At 38.1% G+C, this 22,841-nt stretch overlaps 1 protein-coding gene across 4 annotated transcripts in view; it reads left to right on the top strand.

Annotated features, from left to right (window-relative positions):
• ESCO1 (establishment of sister chromatid cohesion N-acetyltransferase 1) overlaps window positions 1–22,841 on the top strand; it is a 90,925-nt gene that overhangs the window by 39,770 nt on the left and 28,314 nt on the right. For all 4 annotated transcript variants that reach the window (XR_002345054.2, XR_002345055.2, XM_021096164.2 and 1 more), the window contains exons 5-8: window positions 12,113–12,227; window positions 13,307–13,367; window positions 15,117–15,231; window positions 18,645–18,776. Coding sequence is in view for 2 of the 4 variants with exons in the window: in XM_021096164.2 (XP_020951823.1) it covers window positions 12,113–12,227; window positions 13,307–13,367; window positions 15,117–15,231; window positions 18,645–18,776 (423 nt within the window). In the remaining 2 variants the exon portion in view is untranslated. The remainder of the gene's footprint in view (window positions 1–12,112; window positions 12,228–13,306; window positions 13,368–15,116; window positions 15,232–18,644; window positions 18,777–22,841) is intronic.

The raw sequence follows: 22,841 nt of genomic DNA, 5'->3' as shown, positions 1-22,841 counted from the left end.
TCTAGGACCGCTCCTGCAGCGTATGGTGGTTCCCAGACTAGGGGTTGAATCAGCTGTAGCCACCGGCCTACGCCAGAGCCACAACAACACGGGATCCGAGCTGCGTCTTCAACCTATACCACAGCTCATGGCAAAGCTGGATCCTTAACCCACTGAGCAAGGGCAGGGATCGAACCTGCAACCTCATGGTTCTTAGTTGGATTCGTTAACCACTGCGCCACGACGGGAACTCCTTGTGGACTTTTTAATGATGGCCATTCTGACTGCTTTGAGGTGGTATCTCATGGGAGTTTTGATTTGCATTTGTCTTAATGATCAGTGATGTTGAGCATTTTTTCATGCGTCTGTTGGCTATCTATATATCTTCTTTGGAGAAATGTCTGTTCAGGTCTTTTGCCCACTTTTCAATTGGGTTGTTGGCTTTTCTTGCTGTTAAGTTGTATAAGTTGTTCGTATATTTTAGAGATTAACCCTTGTCCGTTGCATCATTTGAAACTATTTTCTCCCATTCTGTAATTTGTCTTTTTGTTTTTTTTTTTAATGGTTTCCTTACAGAGGCCAGAATTAAACTTGTGCGTGCCATTCATATTTGACAAAAACTAACATTTTATTGACTTTAGGTCTTTTAAGGTAAGAAAAGTACCTTACAGATGTAAAGACCATACTTCCCTCTGCTTCCCATTCACCTCTCTCTCCAGAATTAAACATGCTCCTAAAATTGGTGTGGAGCTTTTGTTTTTTATTTTCATGACTTTGCTGTGTATATATGACTATATATCTATAAAGAATACTTAGCATTGTTTGTATTTTAAATGTTTACCTAAATGCTCACATAGTTTGTGTGTATCTTATATATGTATTTTGCAACTTGATTTTGATATTGATACATGGGTATTTTAATTGCTATAAATGAACATACCACGGTTTATTTATGCATTCCCCTGTTAAAGTACTTTAGGATGGTTTCCAACTTTTTCTTTTTCCGTAGATATTAGCAATGTGATTGGTATCACAGAATGATCAGGAAATGTGGTGGTGACCATATCAGTTCAAGTAGTGCCTCCTGCATCTAAAACACTGTGCTGGGAGTTCCTGTCGTGACGCAGTGGTTAACGAATCTGACTAGGAACCACGAGGTTGCGGGTTCGGTCCCTGGCCTTGCTCAGTGGGTCGAGGATCTGGCGTTGCCATGAGCTGTGGTGTAGGCTCAGATCTCGAGTTGCTGTGGCTCTGGCATAGGCCGGTGGCTATGGCTCCGATTAGACCCCTAGCCTGGGAATCTCCGTATGCCGCGAGAGCGCCCCTAGAAAAGGCAAAAAACCAAAAAAGTAAAAATAAATAAATAAATAAAACACTGTGCCGATAAGGCTAGAGAAGATGATCTGTTTCCTGCCTTTAAGGAATTTACACTGTAGTCGTCACTTGGAGATCTTCCCTTCAACACTAGGATGTTTTGTTCAGCCATCATAATACCTTTTGTTTAATGAACACTGCTTCTTTTTTGGCAAAGGGGAGCTGCATGTAATTATCACCACATTCTACAATCTGAGTTCTATTATCCACATATATTACAGGTGAGGAGAGTGAGGCTTAAGAGATTGAAGTCATTTATTTGAGTAACATTTAAGTTTTGGGGTCAGGATTTAAACTGAGATTGTCTGGCTTCAGAGTCTAGCTTGATTTATACTTGGGGAGGTAGGAGAATGTAAAAAGAAACCTTATTACATCACTTGAAAACTTTCTGTGGCTGCCTGTAATTTTGCTCTTTTTATTATATGGTGTTAATCTCAGCCGTACTGAAAAATGTTGATGGTTGGTAAGGCTAAGAATCTGATAGGCTTTCGTGACTGGCAGTGACACAGTCATACATATATTTCTTTTTTTTTTTTTTCTTTTCCCACTGTACAGCAAGGGGGTCAGGTTATCCTTAGATGTAAATATTTCTTATATTATCTTCCATCTGGTTTATCTCAAGAGACTGGATATAGTTTCCTCTGCTATATGGTAGGACCTCCTTGCTTATCCATTCTAAATGTAATAGTTTGTATTTACTAACCCCAAACTCCCAGTTCATCCCACTCTCTTCCCTTCCCCCTTGGCAGCCCCAAGTCTGTTCTCTCTGTGTGCCTATTTCTGTTTTGTAGGTAGATTCATTTTGGCCATATTTTAGATTCCACATGTAAGTGATGTCATATGGTATTTGTCTTTCTTTTTCTGACTTACTTCACTTAGTGTGAGAATCTCTAGAGAATCTCTAGTTGCATTCATGTTGCTGTAAATGGCATTATTTCATTCTTTTTTTTTTTAAGAGGCTGCTCCCGTGACATATGGAGGTTCCCAGGCTAGGGGTCTAATCAGAGCTATAGCTGCCGGCCTACGCCACAGCTCGCGGCAACACCAGATCCTTAACCCACTGAGCAAGGCCAGGGATCGAACCTGCAACCTCATGGTTCCTAGTCGGATTTGTTTCCGCTGCTCCATGATAGGAACTCCTCATTCTTTTTATTTTATCTGAGTAGTATTTCATTGTATGTATATACCACATCTTCCTAATCCATTCCTCTCTTGATTGACATTCAGGTTGTTCCATGTCTTGGCTATTGAGAATAGTGCTGCAGTGAATAGGGTGCAGGTATCTATTTGAATTACAGTTTTGTCTGAATATATACCCAAAAGTGGGATTGCTGGATCATATGGTAGTTCTATATTTAGTTTTCTGAGTAACCTCCATACTGTTTTCTGTAGTGGTTGTACCAGTTTACATTCCCACCAACAGTGTAGGAGGATTTCCTTTTCTCCACACCCTCTCTAGCATTTGTTATTTGTAGTCTTATTAAGGATAGCCATATTGGGAGTTCCCATCGTGGTGCAGTGGTTAACGAATCCGACTAGGAACCATGAGGTTGCGGGTTCGATCCCTGCCCTTGCTCAGTGGGTTAACGATCCGGCGTTGCCGTGAGCTGTGGTGTAGGTCGCAGATGCGGCTCGGATCCTGCGTTGCTGTGGCTCTGGCGTAGGCTGGCAGCTACAGCTCCGATTCGACCCCTAGCCTGGGAACCTCCATATGCCGCGGGAGCGGCCTAAGAAATGGCAAAAAGACAAAAAAAAAAAAAAAAAAAAAAAAAAAAAAAGGATAGCCATATTGGAGTTCCTGTTGGCTCAGTGGTAATGAACCTGACCAGTATCCATGAGGATGAGGGTTCAATCCCTGTCCTCGCTCAGTGGGTTAAGGATCCGATGTTGCTGTGAGCTGTGGTGTAGGTCGAAGATGCGGCTTGGATCTGGTGTTGCTGTGGCTGTGGCCGGTGGCTGTAGCTCTGATTGGACCCCTAGCCTGGGAACTTCCATATGCCATGGATATGGCCCTAAAAAGACCAAAAAAAAAAAAAAAAAAAAAAAAAAAAGAATAGCCATTTTGACCACTCAGGGTGGTATCTCATTGTAGTTTTGATTTACATTTTGCTTGTAATTAGTGATGTTGAGTATTTTTTCATGTGCCTCCTGGCCATCTGCATGTCTTCTTTGGAGAAATGTCTGTTAAAGTCCTTCTGACCATTTTTTGACCTTTTTTTTTTTTTTTTTTTTGCGATTGAATGGTATGAGTTGTTTGTATATTTTGAAGATTAAGCCCTTGTCAGTTGTATTGTTTGCAACTATTTTCTCCCATTCTATAGGTTCTTTTCATTTTTTTTTTTTTTATGGTTTCCTTTGCTGTGCCAGAGCTGGTAAGTTTGTTTAGGTCCCATTTGTTTATTTTTGTTTTTATTTCTTTTTTTTTCTTTGCTTTTTAGGGCTGCACCTGCTGCATATTGAAGTTGTCAGGCTAGAGGTCAAATTGGAGCTATAGCTGATGGCCTACACCACAGGGATGTGGGATCCGAGCCATGTCTGCAACCTACATCATAGCTCACGGCAACATTGGATCCCCTACCCATTGAGTGAGGCTAGGGATTGAACCACATCTCATGGATACTAGTCAGATTTGTTTCCACCGTGCCAAAATAGTAACTCCTTTGTTTTTATTTCTGTTGCTTTGGGAAATTAACCTAAAACATTTGTACAGTTTGTGTCAGAGAATGTTTTGCTAATGTTCTCTTCTAGTTTTATGGTGTCATGTTTAAATCTTGAAGCCGTTTTGAGGTTTTTTTGTTTGTTTGTTTGTTTGTTTTTGTCTTTTTAGGGCTGAACTTGCAGCATATAGAGGTTCCCAGGCTAGAGGTTGAATTGAAGCTGCTGCTGCCAGACTATGCCACAGACACGGCAACATGGGATCTGAGCTGCGTATGTGATCTACACCATCGCTCACAGCAATGCCAGATTCTTAACCCACTGAGCAAGGCCAGGGATCCAACTTGAGTTAGTGTGGATATTAGTCACGTTCGTTACCACTGAGCCATGACGGGAACTCCTTTTTTGGAATTATTTTTCTGCGTGGTGTTGAGAGTTTCATTGATTTACATGCAACTGTTCAGTTTTCCCAGCACCACTTGCTAAAGAGACTATTTTCCATTTATAGTCTTGCCTCATTTGTCAAAGATTACTTGACTGTAGGTGTCTGGGTTTATTTCTGGGCTCTCTATTCTGTTCCATTGATCTGTATGCCTCTTTTTGTACCAGTACCATACTGTCTTGATTACTGTAGCTTTGTAATACTGTATGGGAGAGTTATGCTTCCTGCTTGTTTTTTTTTTTCCCCCTCAGAATTGCTTTGGCAATTCTGGGTCTTTTACGGTTCCATATAAACTTTTGGATTATTCTGATTTTGTGAAAAATGTAATGGTTAATTTGATGAGGATTGCCTTAAATCTGTAGATTGCTTTGGGTACTATAGTCGTTTTAACAATATTAGTTATTCCAATCCAGGAGCATGGTATAGCTTTCCATTTCTTTGAATCCTCTTTAATTTCCTTGATTAATGTTTTATAGTTCTCAGCATATAAGTCTTTCACCTCTTTGGTCAGGTTTAATTCATAGGTCTTTAATTTTTTGGGGTGCGATTTTATAAGGTATTTTTTTTTATATATTACTTTTCTAATATTTCATTGTTAGTATACAGAAATGCAACTGAGGAGTTCCTGTTGTGGCTCAGTGGTAATGAACCAGACTAGTATCTGTGAGGATGCAGGTTCAATCTCTGGCCTCACTCAGTGGGTTAAAGATCCTGCCTTGCTGTGAGCTGTAGTGTACATTGCTGATGTGGCTTGGATCCTGGGTTGCTGTGGCTGTGGTGTAGGCTGACAGCTACAGCTTCCATTTGACCTCTAGCCTGGGAACTTGCTGTGGGTGTGGCCTGAAAAAGCAAAACAAATGATTATTTTAAAAAAAAGAAACGCAACTGATTTCTGAATGTTAGTCTTGTATCCTCCTACTTTGCTGAATTCACTGATCATTTTGAGTCATTTTTGTGTGGCGTCCTTAGGGTTTTCTATCATGTTATCTGCATATAGTGACAATTTTATCTCTTCTCTTCCAATTTGGATACCTTTTATTTCTTTTATTCATCTGATTGCTGTGGCTAGGACTTTCGATATCATGTTGAATAGAAGTGTTGAGATTTGGCATCCTTGTCTTGTTCCAGATTTTAGTGGGAAGGCTTTAGCTTTTCTCTGTTTAGCACTGTATTTGCTGTGGGTTTATCATAAGTGATTTTTACTATATTGAGATATGTTCCTTCTGTACCCACTTTGGTAAGAGGTTTTTTTTGTTTGTTTTTGTTTTTTTGTTTTTTTTTTGTATGGTTGGGTTTTCATTGTTTGTCTCAAGGTTTTTTTTTTTTTTTTTTTGCTTTTAAATACTTTTGTTATTTCTTTCTTTTTTTTTTTTTCCAAGGTATTTTTAAATTTCCTTTGTGATTTCCTCATTGACTTTTTTTTTTTTTTTTTTTTTGTAGCATGTTTAGTCTCCATGTAGTCATTTTTTTCTCATATAATTTTCTGTGGTTGATTTCTGGTTTCATGCCATTATGGTCAGAGAATATGCTTGAAATAATTTTTATGCTATTAAGTTTTTTGAGGTTGGTGTCATGCCCCAGTATGTGGTCAGTCCTAGAGAATATTCCATGTGCAGTTGAATGTATATTCTGTTTTTCTTTTTATATATAATGTCCTGAAAATATCAGTTAAGTCTAGCTGTTCTATTGTGTCATTTAGGATGTCTGCCTTACTGATTTTCTGTCTAGAAGACCTGTCCATTGATATGAATGGGGGAGTTCCCGTTGTGGCGCAGTGGTTAACGAATCTGACTAGGAACCATGAGGTTGCGGGTTCGATCCCTGCCCTTGCTCAGTGGGTTAAAGATCCGGCGTTGCCATGAGCTGTGGTATAGGTCGAAGACACGGCTCGGATCCCGAGTTGCTGTGGCTCTGGTGTAGGCCGGGCGGCTGCAGCTCCGATTGGACCCCTAGCCTGGGAACATCCGATATGCCGCGGGAGCGGCCCAAGAAATGGCAAAAAGACAAAGAAAAAAAAAAAAGATATGAATGGGGTGTTAAAGTCTCCCTACTGTTACTGATTATCATCAATTTCTCCTTTTATATCTGTTAGCATTTGCTCTTATATTAGGGACACACACACACACACACACACAGACAGACACACACACACACTTTGTGCTTTTTAGGGCCACACCTGAGGCATATGTAGGTTCCCAGGCTAGGGTCAAATTAGAGCTGTAGCTGCTGGCCTATACCAGAGCCACAGCAACACCAGATCCGAGCCGCATCTGCAACCCTACACCACAGCTCACGGCAACGCCAGATCCTTAACTCACTGAGCGAGGCCAGGGATCGAACCCAAATCCTCATGGATACTAGTCGGCTTAGTTTCCCACTGCTCCACAACAGTAACTCCAGGGGTATATACATTGATGTGTATAATATCCTCTTCTTAAATTGACCCTTTTATCATTAAATAGTGTCCTTTATCTTTCTTTATGGCTTTTGTTTGAAAGTCTGTTTTGTCTGATATGGGTATTGTGACTCCCACTTTCGTGTCACTTCCATTCACATGAAATATCCTTTTCCATCCCCTAACTTTCAGTTTATATGTGTCCTTTGCTTTAAGGTGAGTCTCTTGTAGGCGTATTGTAGGCTCTTGTTTTTTTATCCAGTCTGCCACTTTGTGGCTTTTTTTTTTTTTTTTTTTTTTTGCTTTTTGGGGCTGCACTCTCAGCATATGGAAGTTCCCAGGCTAGGGGTCAAATTGGAACTATAGCTACTGGCCTACACCACAGCCACAGCCACTCTGGATCTGGGCCGCATCTGTGACCTATACTATAGCCCAGGGCAATGCCGGATCCTTAACCCACTGAGGGAGGCCAGGAATCGAACCTGCATCCTCATGGATCCTAGTTGTTTTGTTACTGCTGAGCCACGATGGGAACTTCCCACTCTGTTTCTTTTGATTGGAGCATTCGTCTATTGACATTTAAGGTACTTATTTTATTGATAAATAAGTATTTATGGCCATTTTAAACCTTGTATTCCAGTTGATTCTGTTTCTCTTTTTTTTTTTTTTTTTTGTTTGAATCTATTGTTTGTTTTTGATTTGTGGTTTCCCACTTTTTCAGGTATGTTAACACCTTCCTATATCTGCTTGCTTTAGACTGATAGTCATATGGGCTTAAACATATTCTAAAAAAAGTCCAGATTTTCTTACTCTCCTTCCCCACATTTTATGATTTTGGGTTTTTTTTTTGGCATCTTCATGGTTATCCTTTTGCTGTTTTTTGTGTTTATCATTGTTTTCACAAATAAGTTTTCTTTCTTTTTTTGAGCTATATGGTGGCTTAAGTGATTACTTTCCAGTTGTGATTTCCCACATCTTCTTACTTCTTTGCTATTTAGGAGAGACCTTTCAGTATTTCTTTTAGGATAGGTTTAGTATTGCTGTATTTCTTTATTCTTTAGTTTTTGTTTGTCTGAGAAATTATTTTTTTTTTCTTTTAGATATTTTTTATTTCTCCTATTTTAACTGATAATCTTTCTAGGTAGAGTATTCTAGCCAATTTTCCCCTTTAGAACTTTGAATATATCTTGCCACTCTTCTGGTCTGTAGCATTTCTGTAGAGAAATCAGCTGATAGCCTTATGGCAGTTCCTTTGTAGTTAACTCTTTGTTTTTCTCTTGCTGCCCTTTTAATTCTCTCATCCTTAACTTTTGCCATTTTTATTATAATATGTCTTGGTGTAGGTCTGTTTGGGTTCAACTTGTTTGGGGCCTTCTGTACTTCCTGTATGTGCATATCTGTTTCCTTCTTTAGATTTGGAAAGTTTTCAGTCATAATTCCTTCAAATATATTTTTGATCCCCTCTTTTTTTTTTCTCCTTCTGGAATCCCTCTTATGCATTGATTGGCATGCTTTATATTATACCATAGATCTTTTATAGTCTGTTCATTTTTTTTCCATTTGGCTTTTTGTCAGCTGTCCTTATTAGGTGACTTCCATTGTTCTATCTTCCAAGTCACTTATTTGTTCCTCTGCACTGTTCATTCTGCTATTCAATGCCTTTAACTCAGCTTTTGTCTATGCAAATGAATTTTGTTATTTTTCTTGGCTCCTCATTATAGTTTTTAGTTTTTTGGGGGGTCTTTTTTCTTTTAGGACCTCACCCATGGCATATGGAGTTTCCCAAGCTAGGGGTCCAGTTGGAACTGTAGCCACTGGCCTATGCCAGAGCCACAACAATGCCACATCTGAGCCATGTCTATGACCTACACCACAATTCATGGCAATGCTGGATCCTTAACCCACTGAATGAGGCCAAGGATTGAACCCGTGTCCTCATGGATGCTAGTTAGGTTCACTAGCTGCTGAGCCATGACAGGAACTCCAGTTTAGTTCCTTTTAAAAGTAAACTGTGTTACCATTGATATCCATTCTTATTTCTTTCAGTATTTTCAGTGCTTCCTTTCTGAACTCAGAATCTGTTAGACTGCAGAGATCTGCTTCATTGCTCCTTCAGGGGAATTCTGTTCTTTTAACTGGTATTGGTTCCTGTGCTTCTTCATTTTGCTTATATTTTTCTTACTCTGAGTTTAGGGAAAACAGTTACTGTAGTGTGGGAGGGCGATTTATATGTGGGAAGATCCCTGAGTTTCTCGTGAGGGCTTACTGTATTTTTTGGCACGAGAGCTGCTTTTGGTTTGGATGCTTACTGTCTCTTTTCTCAGTGTTTGCAGGCTATTATCCACTTAATAGGGGTGTGATGGTGCACAGCCTGCCTGTGCTTCCAGGGAGGTGGGGGACAATGGGCGGTTCCTGCAGGTGTCACTTGGTCACTGGGCCTTGATGGTGGTGGGGACCCATGGGAGATGGCAGCGGTACCTGGGGTCCTTGGCAGCAGTAACGGCATGGCTTTTGAGTGCTCAGTGAGGTGAGGGCAATGGGTGGAGCTCAGTTCAAGACCTTCTACTTGCAACCCCTGAGGTGACTTGGGGCTGTAAGCGGTGCCTGGTCTCAGGACCCTTAGTGGTGGCAGGCCTTTCCTACCTCAGGAGTCTGAGATGGCTGCAGCCATTTGCTGCCCCTGTGGCCCACGCAAGACGTGCCTTGTCACCTGAGAACATGTGCATGCATAGAGAAAGAAGTTCCTATGATGGTCCAGGCCCCCCTCCCCCAATATTCCCCAACAGTGGTGCCTTGCTTCTTTGGCAGGCCCAGGCCCTCTCCCTTGCTTCCTGAGTTGTGGCATACTTCTGTTTCCATATAGCCAACCCCGGTTGTCTCCTGGGAACTGAATCTCGGCACCCAGCCCCCACCTGAATGTCTTAGGCTGTGGTGGGCTGGATGGTAGTACCAACTGTCTGTGCAGCTTTCTCTTTCCTTTGCCCTTCTCAGACTAGATACTGTGCTTTTCTCTGAGTCCCAGTTGAACTCCCATCAATTAGGTGGCTTCCCAGGGTGCAGATTCCTTTCCTCTTTCACAGCTCCCTCTGAGGAGTGCTGGTCCCATCCTGATTCCTTTTTTTTCCCTTCTCTCTCTCTTTTTCCCTTTTGTTCTATCCAGTTATATGGAGGGTTTCCTGCCCTGAAGTCTCAGGTCTTCTGTCAGCATTCAGTAGATGTTCATTGTGAATTGTTCTACATTGTTCTACATGTAGTTTTTTGGTTTTTTTATTTTTTTGTTTTTTTGTTTTTTTTGATGTGTTTGTGGGAGGCGAGCTCCATGTCCTGTTCCTCTCCATGATTTGTGTTTGTTTGTTTGTTTTGTCTTTTTGCCTTTTCTAGGGCTGTACCCACAGTATATGGAGGTTCCCAGGCTAGGGGTTCAATTGGAGCTGTAGCTGCCAGCCTACACCAGAGCCACAGCAACAAGGGATCCGAGTCGCGTCTGTGACCTACACACAGCCCACAGCAACACCGGATCCTTAACCCACTGAGCAAGGCCAGGGATCGAACCTGCAACCTCATGGTTCCTAGTCGGATTTGTTAACCACTGAGCCATCGTGGGAACTCCCATCATTTGTTTTTTAAACTGGTAATTTAACTGACTTTCTAATGAAGATAAGCAATGTGTCATTGTTCTTGTTTTTAATTTTTCTTGCCCTCCCTCCTTTTGTCTTTTTAGGGCCACACCTGCAGCATATGTAAGTTTTCAGGCTAGGGGGCCAATTTGGAGCTGCAGCTGCCGGCCTATACCACAGCCACAGCAACGCAGGATCCAAGCCATGTTTGCACCATACACCAGAGCTCTTGGCAGTGCCGGATCCTTAACCCACTGAGCAAGGCCAGCGATCAAACCTGCAGCTTCATGGATACTAGTCAGGTTCATTACCACCAAGCCATGACAGGAACTCCAGTTTTTCTGCTTGTTATGACAAAAAAAGTTCATTCTTAAAAAATGTAATGTTCAAAAAAATGTTGCCTGTTACAATAGATACATATGTACACCTGTACACACATAAAGTAATTGTTTACCTCTTCATTTCTATTTCTCTGAAATAACTAATGTTGATAGATTTTGTAGTATTTTCTTTTGGTAGTTATTGAACATCTGCTTTGACAGTGTTCTGATTTAGGAGTTCTTGGGAATACAAAGATAAATATAATAGTGGTCTTTGCTCATTTTTTTTTAAATGACTGCACCATGACATATGGAAGTTCCTGGGCCAAGAATCAAATTTGAGCCACAGTTGCAACTTATGTCACAGCAATGCTGGATTCTTTAACCCAGTGTGCCAGGCTGGGGATCGAACCCCTGTGCCACTGCAGCTATCCTGGAGCTGTTGCAGTTGACTCTTAATCCCCCTGCACCACAGTGGGAACTCCTTTGCTTTTGAGTTATAGATTAAAAAACAATTCAAAATTGGAAGTGATATGGGTATGAAAAACAGAAGGTGGAGAAAAGGGATAGAAAAACTTGGAGGAGACTTCATGGAAGAGGTTAATATTTAAGTACTGACTTGAATTTACACAGGCTGTAAGGTGTTCTAGATCAGCACTATCCAGTATAACAATAATGTGAGCCACATAATTGGTCTAAAAATTTTCGGTAGCACATTAGAAAAGAGAAAAGTAATTGGTAAAGTTAATGTATTTTATTTAACTGATGTAAAAATACTGTCATTTTGAGGTATCATAAATTTTAAAAATTGATACAGTGTACCCTTTTTTTGTACTAGTGCATCAAAATCTTGTGTGATTTTCTTGTTTCTTTCTTTCTTTTTCTTTTTGGCTGTGACGTGCAGTGGCTTGATGTGGAATCTCAGTTCCCAGGCCGGGGATAGAACCTGGGCCACAACAGTGAAAATACTGAGTCTTAACCACTAGACCATCGGGGAACTCCCATTATTTTCATTTGTAATCTCAAATCAGTCATATTAAACACATTTCTCATCTCAGTAGTGAGATGTTGCAGTAGCTGTTGTATTGAACAGTGCCACAGTGGGAACTCTGGGAATATTTCTCTTAGGTAAATTTTTCAATCTGGCCTCAAAGCAAATAATAGGAGTTAATGCTAAGACTTGTAAGGCATATCTATGTGAATTACTCTGTGTATAAAGTATTACCTTAGATTTTCTTAGTATAGTGCTAAAATTTACTGGATGTGTTAGGATAAGACTGAAAGGTTAATATAAAAGCAAATATTAATGTTTTGAATTATATATGCTTAGAATTGCAGCCTATGTTTGGAATCCAACCTTGGAAATAATCCAGTGGAAAATACTAGTTCTGTTTCAACTCTGCTCAGTCAAGCAAATGTTGATACAGGGGAGAATAAATTTCCAGGTAATAACTTTGAAAATATTTGTATTTCACAATGGTCAGAGATATTTTTGTCAGTATAACAGGAGACTATATCCACTACCAAATAAGCCTCTTAAATCCTTTTTTTAACGAGTGCTTATGTTTTTCAGCATAATGTGTAATTATCATGATTGTGACCATTCTTTGGGGGAGAATTGCTTCTCTTGATTGCCTTGTTTAAAGTACTTAAGCATGATTCTTTGACTCCCTACCAAAAATTCTTTTGTTTTTGGACCAGAAAGTGTTGCTTAATGAATTGCTTAAATTAGTTGCAGCAGATTACTTCTCAAGTAAAAATGACTGTGCTTTACCACTTCACAGTCTTATCTTTAATGCTTACTCAGTTTTCTATCTTAGTAATTCTTTGAATTAAGGATTTAGTCAAATGCTGCAATTTGTTCACTTAGGCAATAAAAAGCTTTATTTTGTAACCTTATGAAAAATTTTGGATGGTAAGTTATTTGAACTGTTGTTCAGCTCTGTCAAATGAAGCATCAGGAGATATAGAAAATACGTAATTTCTGTTGATTCTTTCTGCTAAAGGAGAGGAATACTTGGAGCAAAATACTGAGTTCAGATGCTTCTATTGCATATCATTTAACTCTTAGTAGGGGAAGGGGAAGTATAGTATGAGTACGAGAAATGCATTTACTTGTTCAAATATAAATTGATTATTGCATTATTTGATTATTAATGTGATTAAAACTCCAGAAACTACAGTTTATTTTAAACAGATGTTTTCATGTATTCCCATTTAGAGACAGTATAATTATATAGGCATTTAAACAATTTCCTTTATTATTCAGTGCTAGTCATTATTGGTGAAATTAGAGGCAGACTATTCATCTACCATTAGTTCTGTGTGGCTCTAAAGCCTTTTGCTTTTTCTCTGAACTGTGGCTTCTAGGAAGAGGGCTCTAATTTTATCAAATGTTGTTTATTAAAAATAAAGCATTTAAGTACGTTGAGTTTTTTCCTTTCTTTTTGATAATTTTTGACCGTGACATGGAGAGCTAGTACAAAGCTTAATACATAACCTGGCTTTTTTGATTAAACCACAGGTTCAGCTCCCAAACAGCACAGTATATTCAATAACCAAACATCTAAGACCAGTGATAACAGGTAAGGTGTTAGTTTATTATAAATATAAATGTGAGAACTTTAGAATTTTATACCTGTTAAATTTGAGTTTGGGGGGATTTTTTTTTCCCTGAAAGGTTATACTACTAACACTCAGTTTTTCACACAGAAAGAGTAATACAAATTCCCTTTTCATTATATTTTTTTCTATGCCTATGCATACTATTTTGTAGCTTGTATTTATTTATTTTTACCTAATGTGTTATGGGCATCTTTTGTACATTCCTCATTCTTTTAAATTCTACGGTAGATTTTATTGTGTGATTGTCCATTGTTTTTTTAACAGTTCTCTATTTTTTTATTTTTGAATTTTTTTTTTTATGGCCGCACCTGTGGCATATGGAAATTCACGGGCTAGGTGGTGAATTGGAGCTGCAGCTGTGGCCTATGCCACAGCCACGGCAACACCTGATCCAAGCTGTATCTGCAACTTGTGCTGTAGCTTGTGGCAATGCTGGATCCTTAGCCCATTGAGCAAGGCTAGGGGTCAAACCCATCCTCACAGAGACAGTATCAGATCCTTACACACTGAGCCACAGTGGGAACTCCTACAGTTCTCTACTTTATAGAGATTTTGGTTGTTTTGATTTATTTCTATCAAAAAAATATACTGCAATAAACACATATTTGTCCACTTATGTGACTATATCTAGGATAAATTAATAGCTATGATACCTAAACTCTATCACCAAATATTCCTGCAAATTGGTTGCGTCTCTTTATTTATTTTTTATTTTTTTTTTTTGTCTTTTTGCCATTTCTAGGGCCGCTCTCCTGTGGCATATGGAGGTTCCCAAGCTAGGGGTTGAATCAGAGCTGTAGCTGCCGGCCTACGCCAGAGCCACAGCAACTCCAGATCCAAGCTGCATCTGCAACCTACACCATAGCTCATGGCAACGCCAGATCCTTAACCCACTGAGAAAGGCCAGGGATCGAACCCACAACCTCATGGTTCTTAGTTGGATTCATTAACCACTGAGCCACGATGGGAACTCCTGGTTGTGTCTTTTTATACTCCCTGCATCATCAGTGTGTGAGAATGCTCTTTTCCCCAAAACCCTGATGATACGGTTATTAGCAACATGTAAAAGTGTTTTCAGTAGATTAAAAGCTTTCTCTTTGTCTTTAATTTCAGAATTAAATTAAATATGACTTGTTTTGCTTTACTGATTACTGAAAACAGCATTTGGGACAAACTATAGTGATTTAAATTGCTAAAACTGAAACTTAAAGCTTATACTCTAGCAAGTATTGCAGTTTTTGTTTGTCAAAAATTAGTTAATTCTTTGGGTTTCCCCCTTTGGTATTTATTTAATTTATTTAATTTATTGTCTTTTGTCCTTTTAGGGCCGCGCCTGAGGCATATGGAGATTCCCAGGCTAGTGGTCTTAGTGGTCTAAGCAGAGCTGTTGCTATGGGCCTACGTCAGAGCCACGCAGGATCCGAGCCGCTTCTTTGACCTACACCACAGCTCAAGGCAACACCGGATCCTTAACCCACTGAGCGAGACCAGGGATCAAACCCGAAACCTCATGGTTCCTTGTTGAATTTGTTTCTGCTGCACCATGGTGGGAACTCCCTCTCTTTGGTTTTTAAAAGGTTATCCCCCCTGGAATTGAACTTCGTCAGTATTATAGAGAAAGTAAGTTATTTTTTTCTACCAGTGATTTGAAATGATATGGATCTATAAAATTTAATAGTTTTTGTTTGTTGTTTGGTTGGTTTTTTAAGGGGGACACCGCCAAATCATTCTTGGCCTAAGTGTAATTCCCATTTGGAGATAAGAATTCCTAGAGACTTGAAACTAAAAGAAGCAGAGAAAGCTGATGAAAAACAGTTGATCATCGTAAGTGTACAACTGACCTTTTTGGTGAAATATTATAAGCATCTTATTTATGAATGTTGTTAAAGAATACATTCATTTTTTTTTTTTTTCCTAAAGAGCCTTTTGGTCACTACAAGTCTTCATTATGGAAATCTTGATATCACAGCCACCGACCCCCCATGATTCCATTCTGTAGCAAATAGTAAAAATTTAAATTTCCACACTTGCAGTTTTATTTACAACAGATTGACAGTTTATTTCACATTTCCTACTTTTTTTTTTTTTTTTTGGTCTCTCATCTTTCTGAGGCCCGCACTCACAGCATATGGAGGTTCCCAGGCTAGGGGTTGAACTGGAACTGCTGGCCCACAGCACAGCCACAGCAAAGCCAGATCCGAGCCATGTCTGCAACCTACACCACAGCTCACGGCAATGCCGGATCCTTAACCCACTGAGCCAGGTCAGGGATCCAGCCTGCAACCTTACGGTTCCTAGTCAGATTTGTTTCTGCTGCGCCACAATGGGAACTCCTCTTACTTTCTGAAATGTATTATTTGATCACTACCATCTTTTAGTAGTTGGTTTAAATTTTAAAGTAACATGGAGCTTAATAAAGTGATTTTAAATATCTATATTTTAGTGAACATTATTTTATATATATATATACATATATATGTATATATATATATGGTGTTTTGTTTTTTGTTTTTGCCTTTTCTAGAGCCGCACCCTCGGCATATGGAGATTCCCAGGCTAGGGGTCTAATTGAAACTGAAGCCACCGGCCTATGCCGGAGCCACAGCAACTCGGAATTGGAGCCGAGGCAACGCCACAGCTCACGGCAACGCCAGATCCCTAAGCCGCTGAGCAAGGCCAGGGATCGAACCCCCAACCTCATGGTTCCTAGTTGGATTTGCTAACCACTACACCACGACAGGAACTCCTGGAACTATATTTTATATGAAGATAAACCATCAGTTAATTTGAAATAGTATATAAGTACTCTACTATTTGGTAGCAAGATGGGAAGGAGAGGGAGATATTTTGACTGATTAAAAATCTCTATTGAGGAGTTCCTCCTCTGGTATAGTGGGCCAAGAATCTGACTGGGGCAGTCAGGTTGCTACAGAGGTGCTGGTTCAGTTCCTGTCCTGGGAACTTCCATATGGCATGGGTGCAGCCATTAAAAAAAAAAAAAGGAGCTCAGTAATAAAAACTGAAGGAATCCAAAGTAATAGTATCATTTAATGTAGTTCCAGTTGACATAATTGGATTTTTTTGTATAGATGATTTATTCTAACTTTAATATGGAAGAATAATTTTGTAAGAATTGTCTAGAAATCTTTGAGGAAGATAGTATGGGAAAAAGTTGTTTCATTGAATTTAATAATGTTTCCCTTGTCAAATCAGTGTAATAGTGAAAAAAAGAATTAGACAAGTAGAATCTAGAGCTGCATTGTCCAGTATGTTAGCTCTGTGTTACTGTTGAGCACTTGAAATGTGGCTTGTCAGAATTGAGGTATGCTCTAAGTGTAAATGTATATGCTACATTTCATTTTTTTTTTTTTTTTTTTAAATGGCTATACCTGTGGCATATGAAAGTTCCCCAGGCTAGGGGTCAAATTGGAGCTACAGCTGAGGCCTATGCCACAACCATGGCAACACAGGATCCTTAACCTTCTGAGTAAGGCCAAGGATTGAACCTGCATCCTCTTGGACACTATGTCAGGTTCTTAACCTGCTATGCCACAATGGGAACTCCTGTATTGCATTTCAAAGATTAGTACAAAAAAGGATGTAAAATATTTCACCAATGTTTAACCTTTTTTTTTTTTTTTTTTTTTTTTTGGGCTTTTGTCTTTTTAGGGCCGCACTCTCGGCATATGGAAGTTCCCAGGCTAGGGGTCTAATAGGAGCTGTTGCTGCCAACCTGTGCCACAGCCACAACAATACCAGATCCAAGCCACATCTGCGACCTATACCACAGCTCATGGCAACACCAGATCCTTAACCCCTTTGATCCCTGTGAGGCCAGGGATCAAACTGCAATCTCATGGTTCCTAGTCGGATTCGTTTCCGCGGTGCCACAATGGGAACGCCTGCTTTTAAATTCTTTAACATGGCTACTACTACATTTAAAGTTACTTTTGTGGGAGTTCCCTGGTGGCACAACAATATAAGGAGCCAACATTGTCACTGCTGTGGCTCTGGTTATTGCTGTGGCATGGTTTTGATCCCTAATCTGGGAACTTCCATGCTGTGGGCATGGCCAATAAACAAATAAATAAATAAATGCTTTTGTGGATCACACTTCTATTGGATAGTGTTGGTCAAGAGTTGATGATGTTAATGATCTTGATAGCATCTAATATTTTTTAATACATGGTTCTATTTGCTCCTCTCATATTAACTAAGTAAAGCCTTATAAAAAGAAGTATGAGTTAGGTATGACTGGTTTTCCATTACCAGTGAGGAAACTGCGGTAAATGCTCACTCATTACTGTGAAAACTGCTTGCTTGAAGAGATATTTGTACACCTTTGTTCGTTGTTCACAATAGCCAAAAGATGGAAGCAGCTAAAGTGTTCATAATTGGACGAATGGCTGAACAAAATGTGGCGTGTATGTATACAGTATAATTTTATGCAGTCTTAAAAAGAAGGGGATTCTGATACATGGTATAATGTGGTTGAGTCTTGAGGACATGATGCTAAGTGAAAGAAGTCAGTCATAAAAAGACAAATACTCTTATGATTCTACTTATATAAGATACCTAGAGTAGTGAAATTTCTAGAGATAGAATAGAATGGTAGTTTTCAGAAGCTGGGGGGGGAGGGGGATTGGGGAACTGTTGTTTAATGAGTATAAAGTTTCAGTTTTGCAAAATAAAAGTAATTCTGCTGATTGGTTACTGGAGTAATGGTGATTATAATCAGTCTTTCATACTTACTTGATGTAGAGAAAGTAGAAAATATTTAATTTTACTTTTTCTCAGGAGTTTCTGATGATATCCAAATATCCTTTAATATAATTGGAGCAAAACCATTAGAGAAAAGATTTTTAAGACACTAAGAAGTCTGTGAAACATTACTACTTCTAAACTTTAGCAGTATTGTTGCAGATATATAGTACATGCTAGTTCTTAATTATAGTGTTTGCTATTTGAGACTTTAGAACTAAGATTGTAGTATTAAGGATATTTATCATTTCCTTTTAATTATTAAATGCTGTGGCGTGAGTGATTACTAAAATGAAAACATTCTTAATAAAATTAATTACACATAGATTTCAAAGATTAACCTGTTTTTGTTATCAGCATTGAGTATTATTTATTTTAAACACTTGTCAATTTATGTGTACATTATAGTGTTAGAGGCTGATGTTCTGGAATTAATTCTTTTAGGAGGAAAAAAACTTGTTTGTTTTTTATAATAGGATGCAGGACAAAAAAGATTTGGAGCAGTTTCTTGTAATGTTTGTGGCATGCTTTATACAGCTTCAAATCCAGAAGATGAAACACAGCATCTGCTTTTCCACAACCAGTTTATAAGTGCTGTCAAATATGTGGTAAGTGGAATTCGTGACTTCTAAAATTCAGAATCATATAAATAGAGATGAATTGCTAGATTTAAATGTCATTAAAATTTTGATTTTAGGAAATAGTAATTTATACAAAGCCCTTGTAGTATATATACAGGCTTACTTTGAAACAAAGCCAAACATAAAAACCAGCAAATGTATTCTGGCTGGTGTATGTTGTGGGATTTTTTAATATAAGTTTTATTTTTAAAGTGTCACTGTACCTCTTTAACAAGTAATGCTTTTCAACTTGGGTATTTAAAAAATTATCTTTGATTTTAATAATTATTAACTGTTGATAAGCCTGTTTAATATTCACTATAGCTTGGCACAACTTTTTATTTGGGGATCGGTAGTATTACATGTTATACCAAATAGATAGTTTTTAATTTCCTTTATTTTTTCTAACATGTGAGTTTTTTAAATGAACTTAAGAGAAAAATTCTTAACTGTTAAAACCTCAAAATCTGTAGTATACTTAAAAAAAATCCCACAAAAGCAAAACTATTTTAGTGTATATATTTTCATGTATGTACATTTGAATCATAACGGGTTATTTAATATTTGTTTCTGGAAGTAGCAAAATTTTAAATAATTTAGAATCATTTCAAATGTCTTGTCCAAATATTAATTTAATATAACTGCCATTTACCCATTTCTGAAATGGAATTTATTTTTATTTTTACATGTTACCTTCAGTACTGTACACTCACATTAATAAGACCTCCAGGATATCTGAACTGAGATCACCAATTCATTTCATATAGGCACCAAATGTTAAAGATTCTTATTGGCTTTAAATTTGTATCCTTACCTTTAGTTGAAGAGTTCATACTCATGTTTTTGTTTATTCAGTTACTTCTTCCCAAGATAGGTGTGGTTTTCTTTTTTTGCTTCCCTTCTATGGTGATCCTTTATATTCCTTATTTTATCTGCTTTTCTACACATAAACCCTCCTGAAGGTGTGTGGTCATAGAAAATTTATAGCTAGATACTGATTTGTTATTTGAAATTTGTACTTTTCCACTTTGACTATATTAATATTCTTTCAACTTGAAAAATATCAGGTAGCTAAATTATAGACAACTTCTGGGGCAAAACTATTTGTTTACATACATGATTCTGATAGAAGTTAGTTTGTGTTCTCCTCAATTTACATTATTTGATTCTTGTGACCACTTTCCTAAAATTATGAAAAGATTAGGTTTAAAAGGCTTAATTCTTCATTTTAAGGGAAGTTTTTAATTTCTGAGACAAACTATAAAGAGATCAACCAGGAAGTAATGTACTTTGCTCTTCCACAGTACCAAAAGGAAAAGAGATTATGGAACAAGGTGCAGTCATCACCTTCTCAACAAATTTTGGCTCTTGCAAAATTGTAAAGCAATATAGCAACTTAGGGAAGATTGATTCTTGCCTCAGCCCTTCACCCCCACCCTCCTTGATGGGACAGAGCTATGGGTTATTTTATTTACTTTTGAAATAAGCTCAAGAGAAGGAATTGAGTTTAGCAGTTGGCCATCCTTTGTTAACATCAAGGTTAATATTCTTATCTTTTGCTCTCTTCAAATGTAAATATTATATAGAGATTTTAAATAGAAACTCCTCTAAAACACTGTAGCATTCTTTTCTAGTGTATGGAGAGAGAATAAAAACATAACCTTTGTTAAAGCTGTTCTGCTGTGATCATAGCCCTGGATTTTGGGTTGTAATGTGAAACATTTATTGGAACTTAATATTGTGCTTTTTGCATTATGCACTCTTATGTGTTTGACAAAACATCTAAATTTTTTTAAACGCCAGTTTTATCTGTTGTGTATGTTTCTTGGAGAGACGCACATAGCAGAGAAGTCATTTGGTGCTCTGGCTGTAATTGCTTTAAATGAGCAGTGTTCAGGGAATAGAAATAAAGTTTTATTCTACTTAGAATAAATTAAAGTGAGTTTTACTTTATGTTAAACATTCTCTAGAAAATAAGCTAAATAATTTTTCTTTAGGTAAAAATTTCCCTTAAATATGGTAATAATATATGACAGGTAAAAATGGCTGACGTCTTCTTTTCAAAAGATTAAAATAATATATAATTATATAGTCATGGTCAAAATTGATGCCCTCAGAGCTTATTTTTCATTGACTGAAATATTTTTCTTTTCCTTATCCTCTGGTTTGGGATAGGGGAGAGAATGATGGTACTATGCCCTCTTTCTCTGCCCCTTCGTTGTACTCCATCAGCCTCATTGGCACCATTTGAAGAAATGTATTTTATCTGACTTATTAGAAACTCTTTAGGAAGGAGCCTCTTAAGGCTTCATCTGGAGTCTGGATTCTGGTTTAGTACCTTCATTTTCCCTTCATGAACTAAGATACTTTTTTCCTAAAGGTGTGAAGAGAAAGCAGGAGAAACTCCCTCAAGACTATTGAGCCACATTGTCAAGCAAGGAACCTGTTCAGCCCCAGCTGTATTTTGAGCTTTTAGTAAAGCAGAAGAGGAATAAATTAACTTTGCAGTTTAGAAGTGATAATTACTTTAGTAGAGCAGTGATCAGAAGAGGGGTTTCATGTGTGAGAAGAGTTAAGCTTTGATTTTTGAAAATGGACATAGACTGCCTGCCAATGAGTAGTAGGGCTCAACAAATATATTGAGTTAAAGAACAGATTTTGATTTGAAGCCACAGAACAAAAGTGGTTTTCTCAGTTTTTTCATTTAAAAATGAGATTAGAAGTTCCCGTTGTGGCTCAGTGGATAATGAACTGACTAATATCGTGAGGATGGTTCGTGAGGATGGTTCGATCCATGGCCTTGTTGGGTGGGTTAAGGATCCAGTGTTGCCATGAGCTGTGGTGTAGGTTGCAGACTCGGCTCAGATCTGGCATGGCTGTGGTGTAGGCTGGCAGCTGCAGCTCTGATTGGAACCCCTAGCTTGGGAACCTCCATATGCTGCTGGTGCAGCCCTAAAAAGACAAGAAAGAAGGAAAGGAAGGAAGGAAGGGATTTGGAAGACAATAAATAAATAGATTTGGAAGACAGTTAACTAAATATATAAAATGAGATTAGACCAGAAGATTTCTCTGAGCTCTGGCAACTCTAATATTTGCTGGTTTTAAATGACTGGGAATTAATAGTGTAAATATCTTTTGGGTACATGGAACACATTGTGTTGTGCAAGTTAGACAAAATTAATAGTAATTACTTCAGAATATGTAAAGGAGCCCAAATTTGATATCATCGTGGCAATTAGAGGTTTATTAACTAGGTTACAGATTGAGCTATATATCTGACTGAATTTAGGTGCTTAAATGGTTTGTTCTTCATTTAGAAAAATATTTAAAGCAATTTAATTCTTTTTCTTACTAAGATGTAAGAGGTTATTATAGATCATTATACCAGTGGTTTTTCTTCTAATTTTAAGATACAGCTTTCTTTATATGAAAATAATGCTTCTGATCCTTCTATCACAGAATTTACATCTTAGAGTTTCAGTTTCTCTCCTCAGATTCTCTCACATTTTGTTTATCTTGTCCTTTAAAATTTTTAGCGTACTTATAATAGCAATTTTAAAGTTCTTTTCTGCTAATTCAGACATTTGGGTCACACTGGGCCTGCTTATATTGACTTTTTCCCTCTTGATCTTGGATCGTAATTTCCTATTTCTGACTATGGTCATGTTAAGGTTTTTTTAAAAATAGACTTTATTTTAGGGCAGTGTAGGTTCATAGTGAAATTGAGCCAAAAGTATAGGGAATTCCTGTGTACCCCTGCCACCACTTATGCTTTAACATTCCACGGCAGAGGGTACATTTGATGAATGTACATTGACACATCATTATCACCCAGAGTTCATATTAGGGATCATTCTTGGTGTTGTGCATTCTATGGGCTTTGAAAATAATGACCTGTATCCACTATTGTCATACAGAATGGCTTAACTGCTCTAAAAGTTCTTTGTTCTCCACTCTTCATCCTTGCATTCCTGTAGCCCCAACCCCTGGCAACCATTGATCTTTTTAACTGTTTCCAAAGTTTTGCCTTTTCCAGACTGTTACATAGTTGAA

Source organism: Sus scrofa, chromosome 6 (genome assembly GCF_054392235.1).
Source record: "Sus scrofa isolate SSC_HxYL_T2T_F1_AM1 chromosome 6, Sscrofa_HxYL_maternal_Yorkshire_Landrace_v2.0, whole genome shotgun sequence".
Taxonomy (NCBI): domain Eukaryota; kingdom Metazoa; phylum Chordata; class Mammalia; order Artiodactyla; family Suidae; genus Sus; species Sus scrofa.
Note: the sequence above shows the minus strand (reverse complement) of the source record. Positions and strands in the feature narration are given on the sequence as shown.